Source organism: Falco naumanni, chromosome 2 (genome assembly GCF_017639655.2).
Source record: "Falco naumanni isolate bFalNau1 chromosome 2, bFalNau1.pat, whole genome shotgun sequence".
NCBI lineage: Eukaryota > Metazoa > Chordata > Aves > Falconiformes > Falconidae > Falco > Falco naumanni.
In genome coordinates this window covers 105,505,799-105,532,745 of record NC_054055.1, presented here as the reverse complement: position 1 = coordinate 105,532,745, position 26,947 = coordinate 105,505,799, and the positions used below count along the sequence as shown (strand labels likewise).

Here is a 26,947-nt window from a genome sequence, read left to right as displayed (position 1 = left end):
CTGTTTGGTTTAGGTTTTAAATTTCATTTTACCATAACAGAATGTTATGCGTTATAATCCTTCTTTTCTCTGAATTCTGTTCTTATTTTCATGATGGTATTTTATTTTTCATCACATGGTTATACTTCATAGTTTGATATTTTTAAACTTCATGAAAATGATAAAGCTAAAATGTGCTGGAAGACACACAATTCTACTGGTTTTTTTTACAGGAAAGCAGTTATCATGTTTCAATGACAAATTCATGCAAAGTGCTTACAATAGAGTGTGAAATGTAAAAGTTACTGTTTTTCCAAGATTTGTTAAATCCCTTTAACTACACATGTAATAGGACCTCTGTCTGTCTGTTGCAGAAAAAAAGAAACATAAATTCTAGTAAATCTGGACTCAAAAGACTAACAAAGAGCACTGACAGAAATAATTTTACTTTCATTAAATATATAACTTGAAAAGCAAGTCTAAAGTGACTATTAAAATATTCCTCTATAATGAATAAAACTAGCTCTCTAGAGACCAAGAGACTACTGGCTCTTTTTTAAGACAAGGATCTATATCCTCTTGTAAGATCATACAGCCCCTGCTTTTCTGGGCAAGAGAAATACCAATGTGCTTCATGTAAAGTCCATCCGATTTACATCCATTCCCTGGTATGAATCTCACATCTGGAGAGCTCATCACAGAGCTGGCAAAAATCAAGCAAGCAACTGCTGTAGAGACAGTAAAAGGAAGCTTTCTTGTAAAGGCGGGATAATGGTCCAAGAACTCTGTGTGGATTGAAGTTTCCAAGTGCATATTCAACATTGATATTAGTAATATACAGTATTATGGTGTATGTAATATGCAGTAATATGTTGTGTTCCCATAAAGGATCCTGGAATCCAACGTCCTTTTCCTAGATTTTGTTTCTAGATTTGTTTCAGAAACAATATTCTTAGTATTTGGTTGCAGCACCAATATTCTTAGTACTATACATTTATTTTATTTTATTTTATTTTTAGCTAGTTCTTCCGCATTTTCTGCTTCTGATGGCATCTCCAGGTAGAATCAGAGAGAGGTTCAAGCAATGTGAAAGATTGCTGCAAGGGATTCAGACTTGATTTCTGAAAGCATGTCCTAAGTTCAAACCCATTTGCTTCCCAAATAACTTTTTTGTTGTTGTTATAACTGAATATGCATTTCCATACACCTCCTCTTAATTATGTACAAGCACATCTAATTCACTTTCTAGTCCTTAGTAGATAACTCAGAACTCTTCCTTTCATCATCATACCCATCATCATTTTTGGTCTTGAATACATTGTTGAACTGCTAGAACACAAGAACGAGTAATTCACCACTTAGGTGCACATAGTTGCATCTAGGAGCATAGGCCAAGGATGGTTGATACTTCTCTCCGTGAAGGAAAAATGACAAGTTATGAACTGTATGAAAGTGGCTTAAATGGGCATCAGATGGATGCTCATTGCCAGCTAGGAGGAAGGAAATTCCCATAATTATTTGCTAGATTCATGTCTCTTGTGCTCACCATCTGAACATATATCAATTCCCATCAAGGTTCTTAATTGTTGCCTATAGCTTCTGTAACACTGATATTAAATTCCTTCAGAATTTAGACTTGCTCTGTCACAACAATGTTTTTATGCAGGTGGAAAAAATAAACGTTAAAAAAAAAGTACTATTAGCACTCAACAAGAAAGCTAAGGTTGGATCCACTAGACTATTAGAAAATGGGACTTGTAAATTGCAAATGAAGCAAATTATGAAATTTCCTGACTTTTTTTTTTTTTTTAGGCTTACTGCTTCATCAAATTTTGTTCCCATATTTTTGTGTTTCCTTTCCTTTAGCAATGGTTGTTCTCAGCAATTTGGAACCAAATACAACATATGAAATCAAAGTAGCTGCTGTAAATGGAAAAGGGCAAGGAGAGTATAGCAAAATTGAGATCTTTCAGACCTTACCTGTCCGTAAGTAACACTTGTGCTAGTAAATGAAAACGTAAATTATTATTACAATATATTATCTCCAGATCAGCTAATTTAAAGTTCTGTTTCACTGTGGATAATATGTTTTATATGTATACACTATTTCCCAGTGTATAACATCAGTCTTTACACTGTTTCTCAGAAATCATATTTTGTTCCTCTTATTCCTTCCCACCCCCCCCCACCCCCCACCGGATGGTATGAATGAACTTAAATTGGAGAATTTATCCTATGTTTTTGACACTTAGACAAATCTTTGTCTTATATTCAAGAGCACAAACCATGAAAGATATTAGATTAAGGAGTTTTTCTCATTTACACTCAGGGTATTATAGACATCTGTGAGAATGAACTAGCCCATTCTGGAGACATTTCTTTAGCAAACTATGCTGCCGCAAATTTTGCAATTATCAAACCTGAAACAGAAATCTTAATCTATGGAAAAAATATGAGAATAAATTGTTTTAATTATGATTACATGCAAATCATAAATGCTATGGAGTCAATTCTATATTTGTAGTAACCTTTATATACAAGAAATTGAGATTTAAATATCAGGGCTAATGAAAAATATTTTTCTCAGATTAATTTTACATAGAAACAATAATAAATAAATCAAACAGAAAGGGAGACGAAAAATAAAGGAAGTACCGGATGGCACTGTATAGTGCTTAAACAGGTATACAAAAATACATCAGCAATGATTACCAGACTAGTCTTTCATAAATCTGTTGCAACTGAACTGTTTTCTGAGTAGGACATTACTCAGTATAGTTAACAATACTGGCAATAATGGAACGAACAAGAAAAGTCAAGGGACTACAAAGAACACAAAAATATTTCTGTGTTATTGTATTATGTTCTTATTGATATATTTCTTCTGTCCCAAACTGGTAACTTGGCAGCTTTTGAATTTCTTTTTTGCTTAAACCATAAATATATTGAATGACAGATTAAAAAATTTGCCATTACTCATACGGAACATTATTCCGTTAGAAAAATGATTGAAACTGATACAAATCATATATATGTTATCTGGTAGAAAGCTAGGCAAGTTCTATGTTGAGAACTAAGTCAGTTTATCTTTGGATAAGGGATAAACACAAATATATACAAATATTTCGGAAGGAACTGTATCTTTCTGGGTGAATGCAAATTTACAAACATTTTGAAGATAAGAAACTTCAGTATGACATGTTCATTTAAGATCTGATTTAAAGCTTTATAATAAGCATTGCATATAGAAATGATAATTTGTGAATTTTGATTAGCAAAGTGGCTTAGGCTGGCTATTAACCCTTCAGTTTTATGTTTAAGATTATTTGTATCCTTTCATTGCAGAGAAAATTATTTTTACTTTTAGAATTTTCTTCTTTACATTAATTCTTAATATCGACTATTATGAAAATATCAAGTTTTTTCTTGGCACATTTATTGATAAGTTAATTTACCTAATATCTGTATTACAATATAGATCTCACACAAGGAACTAAAGCTCATGCTTAATGTTAAGGATGCTTTCCTGTAAAATAGTGTTACTCTCAGACTTCAGTGTGAGTAGCAGGTTACCAGTTTTGCTGAACTGATGGCTAAATAATTTCTGAAGTAAATTACGTTTGAAATTGCCAAACATTGGAAGGTGTGAAAGAAACAAATATACAAATATTTTTCTCATACTTCATGTAATTTTGTTTCCTTGTGTGAGCTAATTAATATACATTAGAACATACTTTATGCAAAATATTTAACACACGTATTAAGGTTGTTCTGCAGTTTTTGGAAGGCTCATGTTAAAGATTTTGATTAATACAATGATGGACAAGTTCCCAGGTGTAATTCATGACTTATTGCTGAATTATTATCTACTTCTTTTCGCCCTTGTTTAGGGGAGCCAAGCCCCCCTTCAATTCATGGACAACCGGAAAGTGGCAAGAGTTTTAAACTTAGCATAACTAAACAAGATGATGGAGGTGCCCCCATTCTGGAATATATTGTCAAATACAGAAGTGTAAGTATTTCAGTTAATCACAGTAGGTGGGGTTTGCTTAATAATATTTGCTTGTAGTGTAGAGAAGACGGCTGATACAGTTTGAAGTGTAACAAAATGGTTTACATGCTACAAAAAGAAAAGACGATATAGTATAGTATGTTTCCTTTTGTGACTAGGTTGGTAATGCCAGATTATAAAATCAATAAAAAACAAACAAACAAACAAACAAAAAAAAAAAAAAAAAGAAAGAAGAGCACCCTGTTCTTCCTGTAGGTATAACTGAAAGCTCATTCTAACAAGAACAGTATATTATCTGTTTTGTTACATGGTAAAGGAATATTCATGTTCAGCTCCCAAAAGTGCAGTAAATTAGCAGACCTTAAAGTTACATAATTACAGGTTGTTTGAACATCAAATTATTAACTTGTTACATATGCATCTGTATTGGTAGATAGCATCCTAGAGCTAGAAAGCTGTATTCCAGTGTTCCATATTAATTTTAAATGAGATTATTTATGTGATTACATATCATATTTTCTGTCTTCCCAGATTCCAAGGCTCAGCTTGAAAAAGCCAAATAATTGGCAAATTGTTAGTACTTTCATACGTTTCAGTGTACATATCAGTTATTTTTAACAGCCATTGTGCAAAGTTCATTGGACTACTTTCTGGCAAGTTTAGAAAATAGGCCTTTCTGTGATGTGTAATTAATTTTTTCTGTGAAAATAAAATGGTGGATTTTTTTTATTATTAAAGGAGATGAATATATCCTCCCTTTCCTGATATGCTGTGTTTAGAAATGATTCAGTTGAAGAAGGAACTATAGAGCTGGCAAAAGCAATGGATTCAATTCTGAACCATGCATTTTCTAATAATTTCTTTGTGTTATTTTAGGAAGATTATACAACTTTTAGCTGACTAGGGTCAGTAAACAGACATTTTACTAGAGTGTAACAGCAGATTTACATGTCCGTTTTGAGACTCTAAAAGAGATTGGGAATGTAACATCAGATATTAAACTCATTAAACAGAAGGCAGCGAGGTCTGCATTGAACAGAAATAAGCAATCTTTGAGGAATTACATGTAGAACCTATTTCAGTGTTCCCGAAAAGGAAAAGCCATTTCCTTATTTTGTAATAGTTTTTGTCACATTTCCTGATGGTTCATATATTGTAACGTTTTGATGATAGCTCTAGGATTATCCAAGTACTAAACCTGGCATGTAAAATGGTTTCCCTAAGGTAAGTATAACCAAAGAAGATTGATAACTCCAAATGGATTGAGAATACTTTGGTAGATTAATAGTAGCCTGAGGGAATAACCAGCAGTTATTCTGATATCAGTGATCCCTAAATCTTAATTGACCTTCTTAGATAACTCAGTCCAGCGAGTACAATTGGCATACAAGAAAAGTAATTGTGAAGAAGAGAGAGACTAGGAAAATATGCAATGCAAAATACAATGAAGTTTTGTGGAATTGAACTTCCCAGTTAGATTACAATGCCTCTAAGTATTTATGATTGAAACGATAAGAAGATAAACTGTTTGCCTGTAATATATGCATGCAGTATATAGAGTTTATGGAGTATTGTGTCCAGTTGTGGGCTCCACAGTTCAAGAGAGACAGAGAACTACTGGAACAGGTTCAGTGGAAAGCTATGAAGATGATTAGGGGACTGGAGCATCTCCCTTATGAGGAAAGGCTGAGAGAGCTGGGCCTGTTTAGCCTGGGCAAGAGAAGACTGAGAGGGGAGCTTATCAATGTATGCAGACATCTTAAGGGCGCGTGTCAGGAGGCTGGGGCCAGGCTCTTTTCAGCGGTGCCCAACGACAGGACAAGGGGCAACAGGCACAAACTGCAACACAAGAAGTTCCATTTAAATATGTGGAAGAACTTCTTTATACTGAGGGTGACGGAGCGGTGGAGCAGGCTGCCCAGAGAGGCTGTAGAGTCTCCTTCTCTGGAGACATTCAAAACCCATCTGGACGCAATACTGTGCAACCTGCTGTAGGTGAACCTGCTTTAGCAGGGGGCTGGACTGGGTGGTCTGCAGAGGTCACCTCAACCCTGACCATTCTGTGATTCAGTGAATTTAATCTGTTCTGTGATTTAAGTATGCAAAGTGATTTTGGATCTATCCTGAATATTTTTGGAAACCTGATTTTGATCTAGTTTTTTGACTGAGGTACAATATTGTACTTTAAAAGATTGCTTTTCATGTGTATTATTGAAAGATAAATGTACAGTTTAAGCAGTAACTGGAAACCTAATAGGTTTTCTGAAGTAGATAGGTTTTACTTGGACCTCAAATCTATATCTCCTTAAGCTTCCAATTGAAAAAGCTATTTGAGTAAATTAAAGGGCTTTGCACAACTAAAAAGCACAATCATTTTTTGTGGTTTAATCAGAATGAATGGATGCTATTTAAAGTTCTTAATTATCTGTTGACTGCTTCTCTTCTATCTTCCCCGTTGGTTGTATTTAATCAGCTTTCCTATAACTCTTGCCAGCCTCATTACTGGCACCTGGACCAATGTATTTGCTTGCATGTTTAAAGAGCATATTAGATAACAAGCTATATCAGTGGCATTTTCTTCTTTGTGTTTCATAACAGCTTATGTGTTATTAAGAGGCAGTTCCCTCATATTTAAGTTTTATACAGTTTTGTTTTGTTTTGTTTTTTAACTGGGTGAGCAGCCTTTAAGATACTATAGCAATATTATAGCCTGGTTTAGGGCAACTGATGAGTTTCATTTTTCTGGAAATCACATTTCATTCCATCCAATATTGCTTTCCTAACATCAGTTTATTCATGTTACAGGCAGGACTTACTAACTAATCAGATAATAAGAAGCTTTATATTTTGTACTGTATTCCAGAGAAGTAGGTAATATGCAATTGTTTATGAGTAGCAGCCTCAAATTGGTTCACACTTGGACGAAGTAAGTCAAGACAGTCTTATAAAGCTTCACTGATGGAGTCTGAAGCTGGTGGCATACATTGAGTTCAAAGTTACCTGAGGAAAGAACAGGGGGAGAAAGCGAAAGACAGAGAAAGACTGTTCCCCTTTAACCAGCCAGTAAGAGCAGTGATGGGGATCTCTGATGCAGGAGGTGACAGGCCAACTGCATATCTTGTAGTAACTTTAATTTTAATGGGGACTGACTCAAGCTCCCTTATGTTTGTCTGTGCTTATGGTACTCTTCAAGTTGTCTGGGGAACATATGATGAGATGCTGCTGTTCCACAATGGATGTTGAGCTTTATGCATGTAAATTATTGGAGAAATGGGTACCGAATTTGTAAATGGCTATTACCTGCTGTGTTATTTACTACGTACTATAGTAATAAACTAAAAGCTAGAGGGGAGGGTTGAAGAGATTATACAGACTAAGGGGAAGGTGGGGAGGTAAGGAGGGCCAGGAAGAAGGAGCACTTGGAATACAGGGGACAGACTACCACAGCACCTCACGACAGGTGAGTGACCAGGCACAGACCTGCAAGAGAAAGGCAGGCTCCAAAGCAGCCTTTGGAAGGTATTAGCACAGGTTAAGCTTAGCATCAGAAACAGCATGCAAGCAGTGTGTGATCACCATACAGGAATAATCGCTATATGATTATGATGATCACATAGTCACAAGCCAAAGTTTGTGCTGACCACTCAAGTGCATTTTGACTGTGATGGATATTACGCAGCTGCATGTATTGCAATTGTGAATTTGTGCTGGTACATAATGTTGCCTACTGTTCCCTGCAAATATCTATCACTCTTTTATCTTGAAAAGATTTGTTCCCAGCCTTCAGATATTATTTTAGTACCATATCCTGAATTACTTCATAAGGGTTAAAAAGCAAGTGTTGAAATAAGCTTCTTAAGTGACTAGAAAAGGGAATACTGTTTCTATACTTTCAGGACATAGAATGCCAATAGTAAGCTAGAATAAAAAAGGGGGAGAAGATTGATTTAATTTTTCCCTGGCAGGCCAATTTTCAATAAAAATTTGGAATTAGAATTAAATAATAAAAATATCCATCTTTACGGTTATGAACTTTTAGGTAGAAGCAAGAAAAAATTACTAAAATCCTAGTTTGAAAAACAATAACAGTATTTAACTTACCTTTTATGTTCATACGTATGTTTGGAGGAACTGTTAGAGGAGCAGTTAGTTTTTGCAGGCCTAAAAGTTGTTCACCATGTTGACCTGTGACAGTGTTAGTATTAATGCTCTGAATTTTGGCAGTGATGAGTTTTTGATTGATATGCTATGTGCTTCACTCTTGTGTGACTGTGTCAATGGAGGACTGTGTTCATTTTTGCTCCTTTATGATAGGTTCTAGAACAAACCTCTGCAAATATGAATCATTTAAAAAAAATAGTTTCTCATTTACTCCCACTCCGAGATACCTACCATAAAACATTTAAATGTTTTTGCATCTCCAAGTTCCACTTCACCTGCCAGTTCCTTGGACTTTCTCTGCATTTTAACACTATGTACATTATTCACCATTTTGTGCTTTGTTCAGTATTTGTCTTATATTAACCAGACCTACAAAGCATCCTTATGTAATGAATACTTGTGAAGTCACTGCTTTAAAATATCAGATTGTCTTCTGTGAGGATTTCTTGATATTTTTTCCTGCCAGCTTTCAAGATAGTGTGGCATCTCTGCCCGCTTTTTATCATAGGGATCACCATAATAACAAGTCTGTCTGAACTGAACTTTCAGCACAACAATTTAGGGAAGATGGAGAATAAGGGGAAGGGTTGAAAGGGGTTAATCACTTTTCCTCACTTTTTATGAGTTCCCAAAGAATGTGATCTTGGGTAGGATGTAAAATGAACATTAGAGAGATGTTATTTTCTAGACTAGTGAATAGGTGCCTAAACAGTGGATTGGCTTTACTTCCACTGTTGTTAGAGGTGCCCTCAGTTTTGAGAAGCAGCCAAGTCCTGGTAGACTAGAATTTCACACTTCTTTGTTTACTCTTTTTTTTTTTTTGTCAGGGTATTTAGGTGCTTAGGTTGCTCACAGCTGTCTTATAAATCTAGCTCTTGGACACTTCTGAGATAAAATTGGCTGATGCTTGCATTTAAAGCCAATGTGCACACAAGTTAAGATTTTTTTTGTTGTTGCGTTTTTTGAGCGGTGAGGTTTTTGGTTTGGGATTTGGTTTGGGTTTGGGTGGTGTTTTTTTGTAGTGTCATTAGTCTCTGGTATTGTCACAGGTTTGTTTCAAGCAAGGACTTATACTGGGAAGCAGACAGTGTGAACCTAAGGCTTAAGAGTGATGGAAGTGGGCAGTTAACAGTCCCAGAAATTGCCAGTCTCACAGCATCAGTGACCTTCTGTAAAGGAGTATTTCTGCATTATATGAAACAAAATGAAATGCAAATAAAGGAACAGTTAAATCTCTAAGGTTGCAGATCTAATTACAATTTCTGAAAATGTGTGTTTGTTGGTGGATGTTAATGATACAACTGCTAATAGTAAATGATTGTTGAAGACATCTATATTAACTCACCCATGAAATTTGACTGTAGTTTGTGATTTAGAAGCTCCTTTCATGTGTTGTAGAACACTGTGCATATGTAGAGCTTTCTGTACCTTTTAAGCAGTATTAATAGCAGAACAGCCTAATAAAGTTTGGAGTGTTCTTTTCCAGTTCTACTTTCTGCTCAGCTACCAATTAAAGGGTCTTCGCACTAACAGGGAGATTTGTAGGAAGATTTGACTGACAAGATTCTTGGTTTTTGTTCTCATCCCTCTCCATTTCTGCACTAATAGTAAAATAAATCTGGACTCATTACTGAGCTCTACTTTGTAAAAAGTATTTGAAAAAGGGTGTGAAATAAGAGCTATAATGAAGGACGTTGCAGTTATTTTCTTTTTTTCTTTAAGATGCCAAAAGCAGACTATTCTGGAAGACTTCATCTGTTTGTCTTTAGCAGACAACTTGCTTTCCAGATACATTCTTTATTCTTCTTACTCCTAACTTGTGTTTGTCACTCTTCGTAAAACATTTTGTTGTCTTTGAGCTCAGAGCTTAGACTTCATTTCATTTATCTCAATCCACCCAGGTGGCTTCAGTTGAAACTTTTCACTTATTCTTATGTCTGCAGAAGAGCAGCCTCATACAGAAACCATTATAGTTTTCCTTCCAAATCTTAAGCTCTTTGTATTCATCACATATAATTCTATAGGATTGTCATGGTTTAACCCTGGCTGGCAACCAAGCACCATGCAGCCACTTGCTGACTCCCCCTCACCCAGAGGGGTGGGGAGGAGAATCAGAAAGGAATGTAAAACTCAGGGGTTGAGATAAGAACAATTTAATCGGTAAAACAAAAGCTGCACATGCAAGCAAAGCCAAACAAGGAATTCATTCACCATTTCCCATGGGCAGGCAGGTGTCCAGCCATCCCCAGGAAAGCCGGGCTCCGTCAAGTGTAACGGTCACTTGGGAAGACAAATGCCATAATGCGGAATGTCCCCCCTTCCTTCTTCTTCCGCCAGTTTATATACTCAGCATGATGTCATATGGTATGGAATACCTCTTTGGCTAGTTTGGGTCACCTGTCCTGGCTGTGTCCCCTCCCAAATTCCCATGCCTCTCCAGCCTTCTCGCTTGCAGGGCCCAAGAAACTGAAATGTCCTTGACTGAGTATAAACATCACCCAACAACAACTAAAACCATCAGTGTCCTATCAACCTTGTTCTCACACCAAATCCAAAGCACAGCTGTACACCAGCTGCTAAGAAGAAGAAAAATCACTGTATCCCAGCTGAAACCAGCACAAGGGTTTTTTCAAAATATACTTATATATCTGTTTGCAGTGCTGTCTCTTCCACCTGCAGGAACCATATTAGCCTCAATCTTTATTTTCCAATTCAGTGTATTTTTTTTTTCTCTTGTGATTCTGAACACCTTTGGAATTCCCCAGTGTATTCATGTGGTTGTATGTGCACACACCAAGACCATGTGTGGATCTTCTGATTTCTATTATGCTGATATTCTTTGGAATCCAGGTGTATTATTATTTTTTCTAACTACTCTCAAACCTCACCAATTTAAGCAGCCATTAAAATATGTTGCTGTGTAACATTATTATTCCTAATATTACTAAGAAGCATATGCATATTGCAATCAGCATTAATCCATTTTATTTTAGAAGCCCTATACAAAAATATACTTTGTAAAAGTAGTTTGATATAGTGACAAGTGGGTTCAGTCAGTGAAATATAAATGTAGGGGGATTCGCTCAGTGGCATGCCAGATGATTGCAAGAGAGACTATCCATGTGGATATGGGAAGATATCCTGGACAGAAAATACCAGTTTCACTGTATGATGAGTAAACTATTTTTACTCCAGTGTATCTAGGTTTTTTCATTATTTCTATTGTGGCTACCATTCTGATGTTTTTCATTGGTCTACTGCTACACCAGGTAGGCATTTTCACCTTGCTGCAAATGTTTCTGAAATGTTTTGTTGCTGTATTTTAATCATTCCCAGGACTATCATCTGTCAGTACCAATGTCAGTACAGAAGAAGCAAGGAAGAGGTTAAGAAAAGGTGAAGATAGTATGGAAAAAACATCACACTCAGCACTGATAGCAAATAATTCACTGCAGCAGTGCACATAAGGGACTTTAGTCTGTCACTCTATTTTCTGAACACTGGAGTAAAAAAAAAAAAAATCCAACTCCCAAACACACATAAGGAGCATGATTGGGCCCTGACTGTCTAATTTAGATGCTATTTTCTTTGGCACTTGTATCAGTCAAGAGCAAGATGCTTCAACAAAGAGCCTAAATATAAGCTGCTGAGAAGCCTAATAGTCTACAGCAAAAAGTTATACTTCCCTGTAATGGAAGGATTTTTTTCCTAGAATTGTTACGGCCACTGACTGCGTCTGAGTTTTTGTATGGGTTGGATGGGTAGGATTTGGCTCTCAGCCGTAGTTCTTGCCACTTTATTGTACATCAGTGTTTAGTAAGAATAGGACTGCGTGGATTCTTACTGTTAGTGATACTCTATTAAACAAGATGGGTTTTGTGTTTGACAGTATATATTGTTTTATCCTTTTAACCTATTAGTTTTGTAATTCTCATTTGTATCAAGAATAATTAAATATATTATGCACTAGAAGGAGAAATTACAAAGGCAAGTGTTCCAGATCTATGAAATGACAGAATTAAGGTTGCAACTGAAGTCATCATTTGTTGCCTTTGCAGCAGTGTCTTAGATAAATATCTGAATTATTAGAACTCTTGGTTTTTTTCTCTGGAACACTGTCTTAATGATTTACATCTATGCTGTCACCAGCGTAGAGGTAGGACTGCATACTTTCTCAATGGTGTTTATGTCATTGCACTCAACCTGGTTTGCTAACTAACTATAGTACCACATATTTCTGCAGTTAGTGTATATTTTTCTTTCTCTAATTAATGTATGATATAAGCACAGCTTGCATTCATGAACAATTCAAGTTTGGGTTTAATGGCAAGTTTATTTTAAAGAACATTGATCAAAATATAATTGTAACATCTATATAAAGGAAACCTTTTACAGAATTTATTCTTAGCAGCATTTGTAAATAATTATCCTGCTGTTCCCCAAGGCAAACAACAGAATTTGAGCAAAGCATAAATTGAAGCCAAAAGGTTAAAAGGGATTGCCTAAAAAACACCTAAATCCACATTGTGGAAACTGATTAGGGGTGGTCAAAATTATAAAAAGCCTAGAGTACTCAGAACTCCATAATTAGGTTATTTGAATATTCAGAACCTCTGTAAATGAAATTTCATAAATTTTGTGCATCATATAGACACATAGTTTAGACAAATAATACAAGATTTTTTAGAATTTAAACCAATATTTGCATCTTTACAGAAAGATAAGGAAGACCAGTGGCTAGAGAAAAAAGTGCAGGGCAGTAGAGACCACATCATCTTAGAGCACCTTCAATGGACCATGGGTTATGAAGTACAAATTACAGCTGCCAACAGACTGGGTTATTCTGAACCAACATTGTATGAATTCAGCATGCCACCAAAGCCCAACATTATTACAGGTAAGTTAATTTTAGAGTGTTTTCTTTCTAAGAATTATATTGTTACTCGTAGTACACTAATGTGTGTAGCAGAACATGCAGTAACTGAAGTAGTCTTGAACTGACAAAGCCCAGGATCCCATACTCTATCCAAAAACTTGATTCAAAACCCTTAAATGGGACCTCATTTCCCACTTTTAGTAATAAACTCATTTGTAAGTGCAGAACAAAGATTGAATCTTCAACTCAGGTGATGACAGTTAACAAGAAATACAGTATTTAAGATACACCTGCTATACATTTTTAAGTTGCCTTGCACTGCCTGTTTGTCTGTTTTAAGCAATTTAGTGGCCAGAATTCTTGATTTCAGTCCGATCTCTACATGTGCGTTGAGACACGCAGGTAATAAAGGTATTTTAGCGTCCGATAAGGTCAAGACTTCAAATAGTCCTGTCGAGATACTGTCTTACTGATTCACCCTCACACGGTCAGCATGCAGCCTTCTGTTAGGCCTGTTTACAAGCTTTGAAATCTATAGAAATGTTGTTCATATTTTTAAGTGTGTAAGTAGGAAGGTTTGGGATTTTTTTTTTAACAGGAAAACTGCATAGTAGTTAAGAGTGAGTGTGTCTCAATAACTAACCTATCAAATTTTAATGCTTCCCAATGTAAAGTTGTATTTTGGTTCATCAATGCAAAATTATTTCATTTGCAATAAACTTAAAATATAATGGTAATTTCTGATATATTACAGGTAATTTTTATTTTTTTGAAGTGAATGTTATGAGGAAGAGATTTCAAATTTTTAATGTAAATTATGATTTGATATCTTTAATAATTAATTCCAAGTTAGATGTGTCATCATTACCATTGTAAAAACAGGTGCAAAATCCTCTAACAGTATTTTCTGTATGCTCTATCTTAAACTATTAGAGTATTAGAATCAAATCAAAATCTCACCAAACAAATGTAATATCCAATATATTAAAATGTAAACCATATAAATACCTGTGTTTCTACCTCAGCATCTGACTACCGTCAATCTCAGTAAAGTGGCAAAGAGTCTGAATGAGTCATAGACTATTGTGTCATTGGAAAAATTTGAAATAACTAATTTTTTTCTGTCTATTAAAAGTTTTCCTCAAATATATTTTCAGGGAAATTATCTCAAGATCTGTGCAAAATTATTTTTTTAATATCCCATAGTAATTTGTTGATATTGGAATCATTGTTACTTGCATCTGTTAATTAATTTGTTAATTCATTAATAGGTTCAGATCCAGTTCTAATACAAATATTTGGCTTATGCACTTGAATTGCAGTAGCAAGGGTTGATTTGCACCTTGATTGAAATTCAGAGCCTCAGTAGGTCCTGTCTACTTGTTTTTAGCAGATAGTGCCCTGTGATTACCATCATTCAGGAAGAAAATTTCACTACATGATCAAAAAAGAAAAGGGTAAAAGAAATGTAAGAAAGCTTGTCCCAAGTAAACAAAAATATTTGTCAAGTAGAAAAACAGATAAAACCTTGCTTAGGCAAATGGAAGGGATAAGCCATTTTTCAATTTTCTGTATTTGAAACACAAATCTTACTTGTTTTGCAATGCACTCTTAACTTCAACCTGTTATAATTAAAGTGTTCCGTATTACTGCCACAGATGCTGTAACTGAGAGAAACATGATATGCCTCTGTAAATGGTGATGTAGGCGACCTCTAGACATTTACGTAAAAAGCAGCTTAATTAATCTAGTTTCCAAAGATAGATAGATTGTTTCTGTTTGAACACAGTTTTATAGGTATTTAGGGGCTTTTTCCATTCAGTGCTCCCCCATAACCTCTAAGTAGTAGTAAGAAGTCTGTTACACTATTTAACACCAGGCCTTCTTTATATGAATCGTTATTGCAATTATGATTGTGGAACTAATTAGTTTCCTTGCCAACTGTTTTTGCAAAGCCTGAAAAGACTGAAATTCCCATCATAAGAATATTCTGTAGGCAATTTTTGAAAGTATGTCAAAAGGCACTTAGAATCAGTGCAGCATTATGTTCATATCCATGAGTCAGTATGTTTATCTTGTTTTGAAATAGCATAATATTATTGCAATATAATATATATAACACTTTGTTGCAAAAGTATGAACCTACTCTTTCAAAACTTGATAGATAACGTGTATAAAATGCTTAACTTTGAGCAGAGTAATTCTTCTATCAGTTGGTCAACTCGGATGATGCACTGTTTGTCTGCTTTGAGGCTTAGGTGTTGGCAGCTCGGCATCCACTGCTAGGTCCAAAGGATGTAGGCAACAAGAATGAAATTAGGTAGACTTTTGAACTAAATCTTCATCACCTATCCTGTGCTTACTTAACAGCCTCTAATGACTGAAATTTGCTTCCCAATTATTCATATAAATATTAGAAAAGTTGCTAGGACTCATGAAGGTCTTCATCTGTGTGTGCCCAGATCTATGGCATTTCAGCTGAACTGCATTTCTGTCTTGCTCTAAATGTAATTAAAAACCAAAGTATCTGTAGATCCTATGTATGCAATCTCATGGATACTATTTATCCAAGAGAATTTTGGGATCCCCTAAGTATCAGAATGGGTAATTATACCTAACACACTATTCTGGTGAAAATGTGTGCCATCTAATGCAATAAATCAGAGACCTGGAGAGAGATGGAGGCAAGGATACGTTTGGTGTCCTTTGATAAGTGCTTACGAGGGAAATGGGAGTGATTACAAGAAATAAAACTTTGGTTCTGATTGCTGCAGAAGGTGCTTGGTTGTGCTTTCGAAAGCCATTGGATATAAGGCAGAAGTAGCAATCCCTGAGGGCAGGGACTGGAAGCCAAAACTCTACTTATGCGAATACACATCTCCTGTGGGCACTGAATCCACAACTTCTGTTTGCTAGGGAAGTGTGCAAGTACCAGCTCCTGGCTGGCAGTCAGGTTCTATCATAACACGATATGATAATATTCCGTTAAGAGTCTTAGGTCTAGGAAGGAGCTTGAGACAGTGAATTGCTGTCTGGCGTCAGTGAGATGTATAAATAAGACAGAAATTCCTTTAAATTTTCATATGGTTGGCCTCAGCAGCCTCCAACTACAGATGTAGTAGTTGATTTTGTAATTTCTGCTCCTAGGCCTACAACACAGTCTTCATTCACTGAATCACTCAAATTTAAGATTAGTTCCTCAGAATTTGTAATCCTTTTAGTAAAGTTTGCCTGGTTTTCTGAAGGGTTTACCAAAGGAACCTTGTACTGAGTTTGAGAAATACTCAGCAAACCAACTTCTTAACAACTTTGTTTTGAATACACTTAAAAGACTTCGCATTAAGTAAATATATGTTTAAATATATTGATGTATACATTACTGTACATTATTGTATATTTAATTTTACTTCCTTCTTTTTTGAGTTATTTTTTTCAGTCAGTGCTTTCATCTTTGTATTTCACCTTTTTGTTAGGCATATGAGCATCTATTTCAAAATCATGCTTTGAAGTACGAGTGATGTAGTATTTTATGTATTCCAAAATCTCACTAGGGATGTTAGTTGCGAGTACTTGCAGACAGATGCAACTCTACTATTGGTGTACTTGCCTCTGACTGAAATCTTTATCAGATGTTAAGTACTGCTTTGTGATATTTTAGAACATTTTGTTCTGCTTCTCCATAGTGTTAAGCTGCTTCCAGTCCAGTAAGAGAAAGGGGATTCTCAAAGGAGCTGTGTGCCTTAGCTATTAGCTCTTAGCTCTTTATCAACGTTAGGACAGTGCAGACTAGCGTCTGCAGACATAGCAAACCCTCTGACTAGGTGTCACTTGGAACAGCTGAGTTCCATCAGAGCTGACACCACCGCCCATTTGTATGGGTCTATTTACTCTTTCTCAGAAGACCAGAGATAGAGAACCTGTCTTTGTACTGTTCAGCTGGTACAAAAGTGTCCAAATCAGCTGTCATTCCTAACCATTATTAGTGCAACCTGCAAACACATCTACACTTTTATATTAAATTAATCTTAAAAGAAGATGAAATGGAAAGTGTTAAAAGAGGATGTTGGCTGCAGGTGTTAGATATCTCTTCAGAAATTAGCAGCAGAAGATTTATGCAGGTGCTGTCTTCCAAAGGCTTTTATCCAGTCAGTGCTGTTTCTCTGGAAGGCAAGTAGATATATTAAAAATGGTTGGAAGTTGTGTTTTATCATAAGGGGTTTTTTCTTCATTATAAATTCATAACTTAGAGCAACAGTGGGAAAATGAGAAAAGCATTTGGGGATAATAAGAAGCCCTTAGACCTATTTCTCTCACTTTGTGATGTTGGTTGGTTTGGTGTTTTTAACTTCCAAGACTGCATGAACTGTCAGAATATTTTTTTTATTAACATCCTTGAAATAATTTTAATCCTTGATGCATCTCATTTGCTTTTTTTTCAATGCATGTGTGTCATCAGTACTTAAAATCATAGAGTAATAGGCAGAGGGACGATCTAATATGTGGTATTTTCTCTCATCTTCACTAGTAGTAAAGATAATGCTCTTGACGCCAAGCATGATTTTTATCAGTAGTTTTTACAAAAATGCAGTATTAGGATCTCCAGTGGTGTCAGAGTGAATGAAAAATAAAAAGAACTCTTATCTATGCTTCAGGTGTCTGTGTGTATAAGTGTATTTGAATTTGTGTATGTACATTTTATGATGTATTAAATAGACAAAATAGGACTTTTGAACTACACACACAGGGTTTTGTTAGAATAGAAGCTGGGATAATGAACTTTTTTCATCCAGAAACTGAAAATGACTAAGTACAGAAAAATAGAAATAAGTGTCCATGGTGCTCAAAATTTTCTTTCAGGGCAAGTCTTTTTCTTTCATTTTGCTCTCAGTTAAGCAATTAATTGACTTTTTTGGGGTAGAAATAAATTCTGATCTCATCTGTGTAGCTGGTGTAAGTTTTTGTTCTTGTCACGTTTTGCTGCTAAACAACAGACACTTGCTGCAGGTGTTCTCCTTGTCTCTCATATCCCTTCACCCTGACACATGAAGCTGCCAGAGACTCTCCGGGGCACAGTCTCCCTAGCTCTGAAGCTAGGACCTGGAGCACGACCTCCCTTTTCTCCAGAAAGGTTGACTTGACCCTGACAATGCATCAGCTAAGAGAAGCCAAAAAGCAGCCGCCTTCATTCTTGTTCTGTACCCCACCACAAAAACACGTGGTATTTTTTTACTTACCAGACCTATGAATCAACTTCCATTCTGAACAGTTCTTGTGTCCTTTGAAGTATCAGCCCATTTCTCCAGCCTTTTGAGGTCTGTCTGGATGGCAGCACAACCATCTGATGTATCAGCCACTCCTCTGAGATCTGTGTCATCAGCAAAGTTGCTGAGTGTATGCTTTGCCTCATCATCCAAATCATTCATGATGTTGAACAAGACTGGACCCCATGTTGACCCCTGGGGTACACTGCTAATCGCTGTCCTCCCACTAGACTTCACGGCATTGATCAGCACCCTCTGGACCCAGCCATTCAGCCAGTTCTCAATTCCACCTCACAGTCTGCTTATCCAGCCCGTATATCAGTAGCTTCTCTATGAGGACCTTATGGAAGACAGTGTCGAAAGCCTTACTGAATTCAACATAAATATGCACTATTCTCCTTTCATCTACCAAGCCAGTCAGTTCATCATAGGAGGTTACCAGGTTACCTTGGTCAGGCATGACTTTGCCTTCGTGAACCAGTGCTGACTACTTTTGATGTAGTGGTTCTTCATGTGCCTAGAAACAGTGTCCTGGATCAGTTGCTCCGTCACCTTCCCAGGGACTGAGGTGAGGCTGATTGGCCTGTAGATCCCCAAGCCATCCTTCCTGCCCCTTCTAAGGTCCCCTTCCCTCCATCCTCAGGGATCTCTACCAATCTCCATGAACATTCAAAGACTATTGAGAATAGCCTTGCAATGGCAGCTCCCTCAGCACTTGTGGGCACATGCCATCAGAACCTAGGGACCTATGTGTATCCAGTTTTCTGACCCAATCCTTGGCAAGAATTTCGTCACATCTCCAGATCCTTAGATTTCCAAAGACAATGATCTCTCTGTTATGTTTATTTTCTAGGTTTCTATTTATAGCTCTTCTTCCCATAAAACTTTTTTCCTTCCTCACTTCCACTTCAGTAGGAACAACAGCATTCTTCAGGCCAGGCCGAGTTTCAGTTATATTCTTGGTATTTTTTGTCTCGGTACACAATCAGTAACCCATGTGCCTTTGCAGATACAAACTGAGTGTCTTTTTTTTAACTTTAGACAACAATTTTGTGGATAATGAACAAAGAAGACTGTACATATTCCCTCTTGAGCATTTTGCAGAACTGCTGATAACCAGCATTAACCATTAGTGAGCATATGTAGATCAGTTGAGGAGAAGCCCTTTCCAGGTACAATGTGCTATTTCAAAACAGGACCACATTCAGAGGCAGAGTTAGCTATGAGGTAATGTCAGCAGCTGGCTCCTGGTACTTATTCTTAGTTCTAGGAAATGTTATGTTGCATCCTTAAAAGTTAAATTAGGAGAATTGTGGGGCTCAGAAGTAATTTTTTTGGTAGTCTCTTTCCATAGATAAAGCTAGAAAGGCTGCCAGTAGCTACTTGAGGTAAGACTAAGTCATCACTTGTGGCTTTTAAATTTCCTGTTTAAAACTCCAGAAAACAACTGTAGAACTATATTATGTAGTGATTCTTCAGGAATAGCATTTTGGCCTGATTTTCAACTTAGGGCTTGTGACCACACCACCTTGTCCACATATATGTGTCTGTATATATGCACAAACATCCATGAGTTTGTGTCTTTTGATAACTTTTGAATGTGGTTAGCAATTTCAATGAATTTGCCAGAGGCTTCAAATATAGTACATTCCTGTAAAGTTTTTAAAATAGGTATCTGAGGATAGAAATAAAATTCTTCGTAGCTCAGCAAGGAAAATATTGTATTAGAAATTTTGCACACTTTTAACAATTGGAATAACGGGAAAAAGTAGTGGTAACTTTCTGACCTTCGATCTTTGTACCGACTTGTTTAGCAACAACAAATTTAAACCAACAAATAAAAAGAAAAGCACAGAAGGAATGTGAAGATATTTCCAAAGGTAAAATTTCCATTCCGAGGATCAGAAGTTCTAAGACCATGATGGGTCTGTGTACTGCTTCATACATTAAAAGATTCTTTACCCTATCTCTACAGCTTTAACTAGTTAGGTTTTTAGCTAAATCTAAAAGGAAGAACAGAATACAGTAGTCAAAAAGGAAAGCCTTTAGGGTGTTAGTCTCCTAGTAGTTCTCATCATATTCCCAAGGCAAAGAAGAGCGGCAGCATTATCCTCTTGAAGTTACCTGCATCATTTTCTCATGGGCTGAAGGATATTCCAAAAGGCTATTCCAAAACCACACCTTGAAAATGAAGGCTTTCATCCAACTTTTGTTCAGATCATAATTCTGAGATAAAAGTGTAAATCAAAGTCTTCATCATGTACTGCTATACTGGAAGAAAAAAATAAATTATTTTCTGAAGTTCTGAAGGGGCTTGAGTGAATAGATTAAGTGTGTCTTTGAGATCTCGTGCTTTGAGAATAGGTGTTGGTAGGAATCACACCAATCAGATAAATTAATATCCAAAACTTCAGAAAGATGACAGCCCCCACAAGATCTATTTGCTTTTGCTTTGCAAGCCAGTATTAGAATTTGCTGAGTAAGAACCATTGCTCATCAGATCCTGGAGATGAACATTGTGGTGATAGAGCATTTGTTCTTGTAGGCTAAAAGGAGTTGTGTTTGCTCCATTCCCTGCAAATACTCACGAGTTTTGCATGAAAAGGGATAGAAATGGCTTACTAAAATTGATAGAACTTATTTTATATGAATCAGAAAGGCTTACACTATCAGTTGCATCAGAGATAGTCAGAGGCCAAAAAAACCCCCCAACATTATTTTTTATAAAATAACACTTACAGTACAGCTGTCATGGGAATTCACTATCACTGTATACTAGAAAAGCAGTAGAATGCTAGAAAAAAAACTAATAATATTCAAAGAGCCACTCTGTATTCACAGAACTTTTGCTTTAAAAGGAATTTATTTATTTATTTATTTTTACCTTGTGATTTTAAGTCTGCTTAGCTTGTTGAATGCTATAAATAAAAAAGAAAAAAATCATAAATGTTGAATGTTGAAGTGCTAGGCCACACTTTTCAAGTGTAGCTCTCTTATTTGCCTAGAATATTTATTATAAGTAATTGCTGACACTATGTTGCTTTATAATTAAAAAAAAAACATAATTGCCAATTAAAAGATTAAATTGTTAGATGTATTCTCTAAAAATATTGAAAAGCTGTGTTATTAAAATAACTGTGGAAGTTTAATGTGTCAAGAATCTTTTTGCTATGAATATAAGAACCAAACTGTTTCTTAATAAAAAGAACCAGTTATGAATTTTTAACAGTCATAATTTCTTATAAAATTTGTATCATTAAAAACACCACAGTAGGTACATGTGTGAGGATGGGGTAAAGTCTATAACAGCTCTTAGTTTATTTATATTGCTGTCTTTTCTGCTTGATAATTGTCTACACTCAGATGTATATTTGTGCAAGAGCATGGAAATCTGTATTATAAGATAGTGCCTTGGTTAAACATTATACATCCACATACCGAAGGCAAGTTTGCCACAAGAACATATTTGCAAAATAACAGCTCCATGATTTACACTAAATTTGAGGTGTGATGCAAAAAAACCCTAAAAGGTACAAATCCAAAAACCTAAAACCCCTTTCATTTTGGGTACCACTTTAATTCTGCATGTCTTGGTCATATATTTGTGGAAAGAGATAACAATTTATCCACTACTTGCCTTTCTCTTCAGACTGTGAGCTCTCTAGAATCAGAGACATACCCCAGTGTATTGTGCTAAGATGTCACAAATCATCCTCTACACTGATTTTAACCTTAAATAAATTATTTTAAAGCTTTAATAATTATAACAAGAAACTGATATATCAGTTTTAATTAGAAAGTGAGAGCTGAACAGTTTTTATCTACTTCCATTACAATTTCTTAAAATTCACTTTTTAAAGTAAGTAAATTAAGATGTAACGAAGGTTATTGTCCATAGTATATAAAGGTTTCTACATTTCCATTTCTTTTCAAGTCTCTTTTGAAACAGTAAGTTAACACTGGTATTAATCGCTATCCACGTAATTACTGTGTCACTGTAGCTGAAAAAAAAATATATACAGTCAAGGAGATTAAGATGTTTAAACATATAAAATATTGCATAAACTTGACTGTATTTTCTGCCAAAACTTTCAATATAAATAAAAGAAAATACATATGCAAGCTTCACATATTGCACATTGCACTGGATTGCATCCAGAAATACTGGTGAGGGCTTGACTGTAAGTTGCATGTTTTGAAAACCAACTTTGTTTTGTTCCCACCCTAGGTTAAAGTCAATACCTATTGACTAGCTGCTTGTGCTAATTGCATTGGTTATTCATATTTCAAGTGGACTTATGTCTATATTATTGATGCCAGTTTTGGCAGTGGTCCATTTGGACTCCTACAATAATTCAGGAACAAGATAAACTTATTAGCAAGAAGAAGCACCTAAACAAGTTTCTCTCTTCTTTATCCCCACGCACGATCAGAACCTTCTTTTTATGTAATTCTTGACCTTTATACAGTTTCTGCTTTCAGCCTGTGGTGCTTGTTGTTGCTCCAAATAGTCACTATTTCTGATAGATGTTGCATTGTAGTTTCCTTAGTTCCAAGTACCTCTAACATGAGTGACACATGAAAGATTGTATTTAGGTTGGGCATTGGCTGAATAGTATTGAATCTTGTGAGGAAACAAGAATTGGTTGCATGCCTCAGGTTAAGTGCTTAAATAAATGTTTTTATAGTTAGACCAAAGAGTTTACCACTTTGACCTCTGTGGAGAACCACATGTTGCTGCTATTAAGGTACACCTTTTCTGTGATTTGAGTACTTTGTTATCCACATTTGCTCAGAGTGCTTCAATGGTTGCCATTTCATCCACACTTTAATCATAATTTCATGTTTCTATTAGTGTCTTTCAGGTCATTGTCTTTGGCACAATGTAATTATTTTTTATCTTTTTTCTTTCCTACTGTCACCTTTTTTCCTTTTGATACTTTATTTTTTGTGTTCTATCAACTTTTTCACTTTTTTTCTCAAATTTACTTATTTTTCACACTCTTGATTTTCTGTAACAATTCTTATCCACACAGATAGATGCTCTGAAGCTACTAGACGTGAAAATGGAGGCCAGTCCCTGCAGCTGAATGCTGCTGGTTTCTCTTTCATTATAGTCATAAGTTTCTGGTGCATGTCTTGATGCTGTTGATAAGGCAAGCAATATGTTTTCTTCCTTTCCCTCTTAATTTTATTTTTACAGGAAAATAAACACAGACCTGTATAAAAAAATGTACTTTTCTATATTTCTTCTAAAGTTTCCATTCCTAGTTAATATCCTAAATAGCATAATTACTTCACTCTGTGCATGCAAAATTCTTCATCTGTCTTTTTGGAAACCTTGTAAGTTTTGTGACAAAGCAACAGATGATGCGTGGCTCTTCTGTCTGACAGAACTTGGAGAATGTAACATTGAATTTGATCAGTGTTATTTGATTCTATTTTCTCAACTGTGTTTACAAGTCTGTGCAGAGACCTTTACCGTTGTGAGTCACACAGCTTTCCAGGTGGACCATCAACTGGTCCTTCATGAGAGCGTTTTTATTCTGCATTAATCCTTTTCAGAGCTGTGCTTATACTAGCTCCTTCCATGATGTACTTAAAACTGTATGCTTAATATAGATGTTTTGTACTTTCTAGTGGGTTTTAACCAACATTTCTTCCCTAATTTATAATCTATGAATTGTTTTAGTTCATAGTATTTCATTTTGTATACTTTTTCTATGCCTCTCTGCAGCCATGCCTCAGCACATAATATGGATCTCTACCCACAAAACTCACTTCTTGTGACTGTAATGGTGCCACATTCCATTTCATGTCATATGTTGAACTAGAAGCTCTAGGGAGCTCAATTTCGACCTTTATTAAAGAATGGGAAAACTATTTTCCCTATTTCACATGTTAAAAGAATAGCTTAGAAGCTCTGCAACTAGAACAATGTATACAAAGCCTCAGAAAAAAGTTGATTTAGTAAGAGTCCACATAGACATCTTACTGCATATATTTGATTTTTGAATTTTTGTAGTTGACTAAGTTTATGGTTCATTCCACTGTTGCATACAGAATAACCCAAGAAAGCAATGCCCTTTAGGGCTAAGGCAGAATTAACTGTTTTAAGAATTTATAATAAATTAACAATATATGTTGATACACACACACACACCCCAGTTAATTTCTTTGAGGGCTTCTTTTATAACTCTGAAATTAGTAGGTCAAATTTAAGTTTTTATGTATCTTCACCCATGTAAGCACAGAAATAGTGATTGTAGTCGGTTTTGCCAGTTTCAGTTTATTCTTAGAAGTCTACTTTAAACCATAATTAATAAAAACTCTTCTTATCTACAGCAAATAACAATCATTTTTGAAAACTGGCCTGCGTCCCAAGTAAGATGTCTTCAAGATGTATGTGTATAAATTTGAAGACTTAATTAATTGACAGAAATACTTTTTTTAAAAAATTACATATTTTGTGTAATGAAGTAGCTGGAATTAAAGCAAATACCATTCCAAAAACGTTGGCTTCATTGTGATCTCTAGAAAATCTCTCTGTGTTAAGTGGGGCCACTGTTTCATCTGCAGCCCTTGCCACTATGCTCTAGTACTTTAGCCTAATGCCGTGTCATTAATTTGAAATTAATTACATTGACTTGTGCCCGGCATGTATGGTGAAGAGATAGAATTCCTATTCCAATCTTGTAAAAGGCTAAATTTTGGGTTCCCAGTCAGAGTCAGTTGGGTGAAAACCTGTTTTTCCATGCACAACGTGAATTTATGCATTGACTTTGTTATTTAGTTTTATAAGTGTTATGCTTACAACAAAAACTATTTATGTGTTTAATGTTTAAGCATTTATTGAACTTACAGACAATAATTAAAGGAGGATAGGGATCTTAACATTAAACTACGTTTTTAAATGAAACTTTTTATACTGTGATACAGAGGATTTGGAATTGCTAGCTACACATAACAGTTTTAAAAAGCTTTGAGGTGTGAGAACATGTTTTCAATTGAGTATAACTCTGACAAGTGCTATTTCTTATGCTGAATTTTTTTTAGGAGAATAATCACCTTGGGCAGGAACTTTTGCAAGATGCTTCATATTTTTCTAACCATTTCCAAAACTTTAAAACAGTGAAAATGTTCGTTGTTTTCCGTATTTCTTTTCCTGTGGTAACAAACAAAAGAACTGCGAGTACATCTCTACTTACGATCACAGAGCTGAGATTTGGCAAATATGCAGTATGTAGATGCTCCTTGTATTCCCAAGGCGAGGGCGGGGGGCGGGGGGTGGTGGTGGAAATAAACCTGCCCAAGTCTGTCCTCATCAGAAGCCCCTGAAAATCTTAATTCAGAACGTCAGCAGTGAATAGTTTGATGTCCCCTGAGTGTGCATCAGCACAAGCACACCATGATCTGCTGCCGGGAGCTCTTTATGAGTTTGTGAGAACACACTGGTGCATAAACACCAGAGCTCCTTGTTGGGCCATGGGAGCATAAAATTCTTTTGAGAGGATGTTGTCTGCAATCACATCCCTTTTGCATTCTGATCCCATTTTAAGATAGGGACTGGATGCATATAAGGACACAGAATTTTCTCTTGTGGACACAATAGAGTTAGAGTGCTGTTCCAAATAATAAAGAAAACCAAATTCCAGATACAATCAGAACTAGTGAGCACATGCCATTGGATTGAAAGGTCTTGAGTAAAACTATATGGTCTTATGGAATGAAACATAAAATAGGATCTCATTAAGGTTGAATAGATAGTCCAATTCTGGTATTTTTTGCACCATTTTCCTAATTTCCGAAAATTTGAAACCTTAAAATCTACTAAATGTGTTCTTACATATTTTACTTGTCATATATTTGTCTTTATTCTTACTTCTTTAATAAAGCAAGACAGGAGACTATATATATAGATACACACAGGTATGTATAAAAGAAGAAAAACGGAAAGTTCTAAATCGTTTTCCTACTCTGGTGAGACATTTTAAGTTCTCCTCACCAGTTATAAATCTATTAACAGGTAATTCTTACATTGCAGATAAGTATATAAGACAGATAGGAATTAGGGCACAGAGACTGATCGACTGTGAGCTCTCCAAACATATTGTGAAAGAGCTAATGAAAAGCCTTGAGAAATTTTAGAAGCTAAATATACATTATAAATGGCAAGTTGGCTTTTATCCTCAGTGTCACAATGCCAGTGGGATAAAGAGAAAAATTTGGATCACTTATCTTTTTCCCAACTGATAGTAGCTTCAGCTGGTAACTACATAAGTTTCCACTGTTAAATGAGAGAAATTTTAGGTCTGTTCCATTTTATATTCTTCTATGTTATGCATTTTGAGTTTATCAGGTAGTATGAATATGATCCTTTGCTTTTGGCCCTACTCTTCCCATTAGAGTCCAAAGAGGATGAGTTAATCCGGTATTAGAGGGATTCTATGACAGCAGAGCCAGACAGTTCTGGGCAGCGTCCCAAAACCTCTGTAATGACAAAGAGAAAGAGGAAGAGGATGTCCTTGGGTTGTCATTTATCTCCTGAGATGAATAACTAATACGGTTTTGTTTGTATTTCCCTTTATGAATGTTTCTGTCTTTAAAAACAATGAGAGCAAGATTATTTAACAATATTTTGTACAATCTGTGGGAAGA

General features: G+C 35.7%; 1 protein-coding gene across 1 annotated transcript in view; it reads left to right on the top strand.

The window, feature by feature from the left end:
- Positions 1-26,947, top strand: part of NCAM2 (neural cell adhesion molecule 2) — a 289,954-nt gene that overhangs the window by 247,741 nt on the left and 15,266 nt on the right. The window contains exons 13-15 of the mRNA XM_040582866.1: positions 1,846-1,965; positions 3,870-3,991; positions 12,869-13,049. Coding sequence (XP_040438800.1) covers positions 1,846-1,965; positions 3,870-3,991; positions 12,869-13,049 — 423 coding nt within the window. The remainder of the gene's footprint in view (positions 1-1,845; positions 1,966-3,869; positions 3,992-12,868; positions 13,050-26,947) is intronic.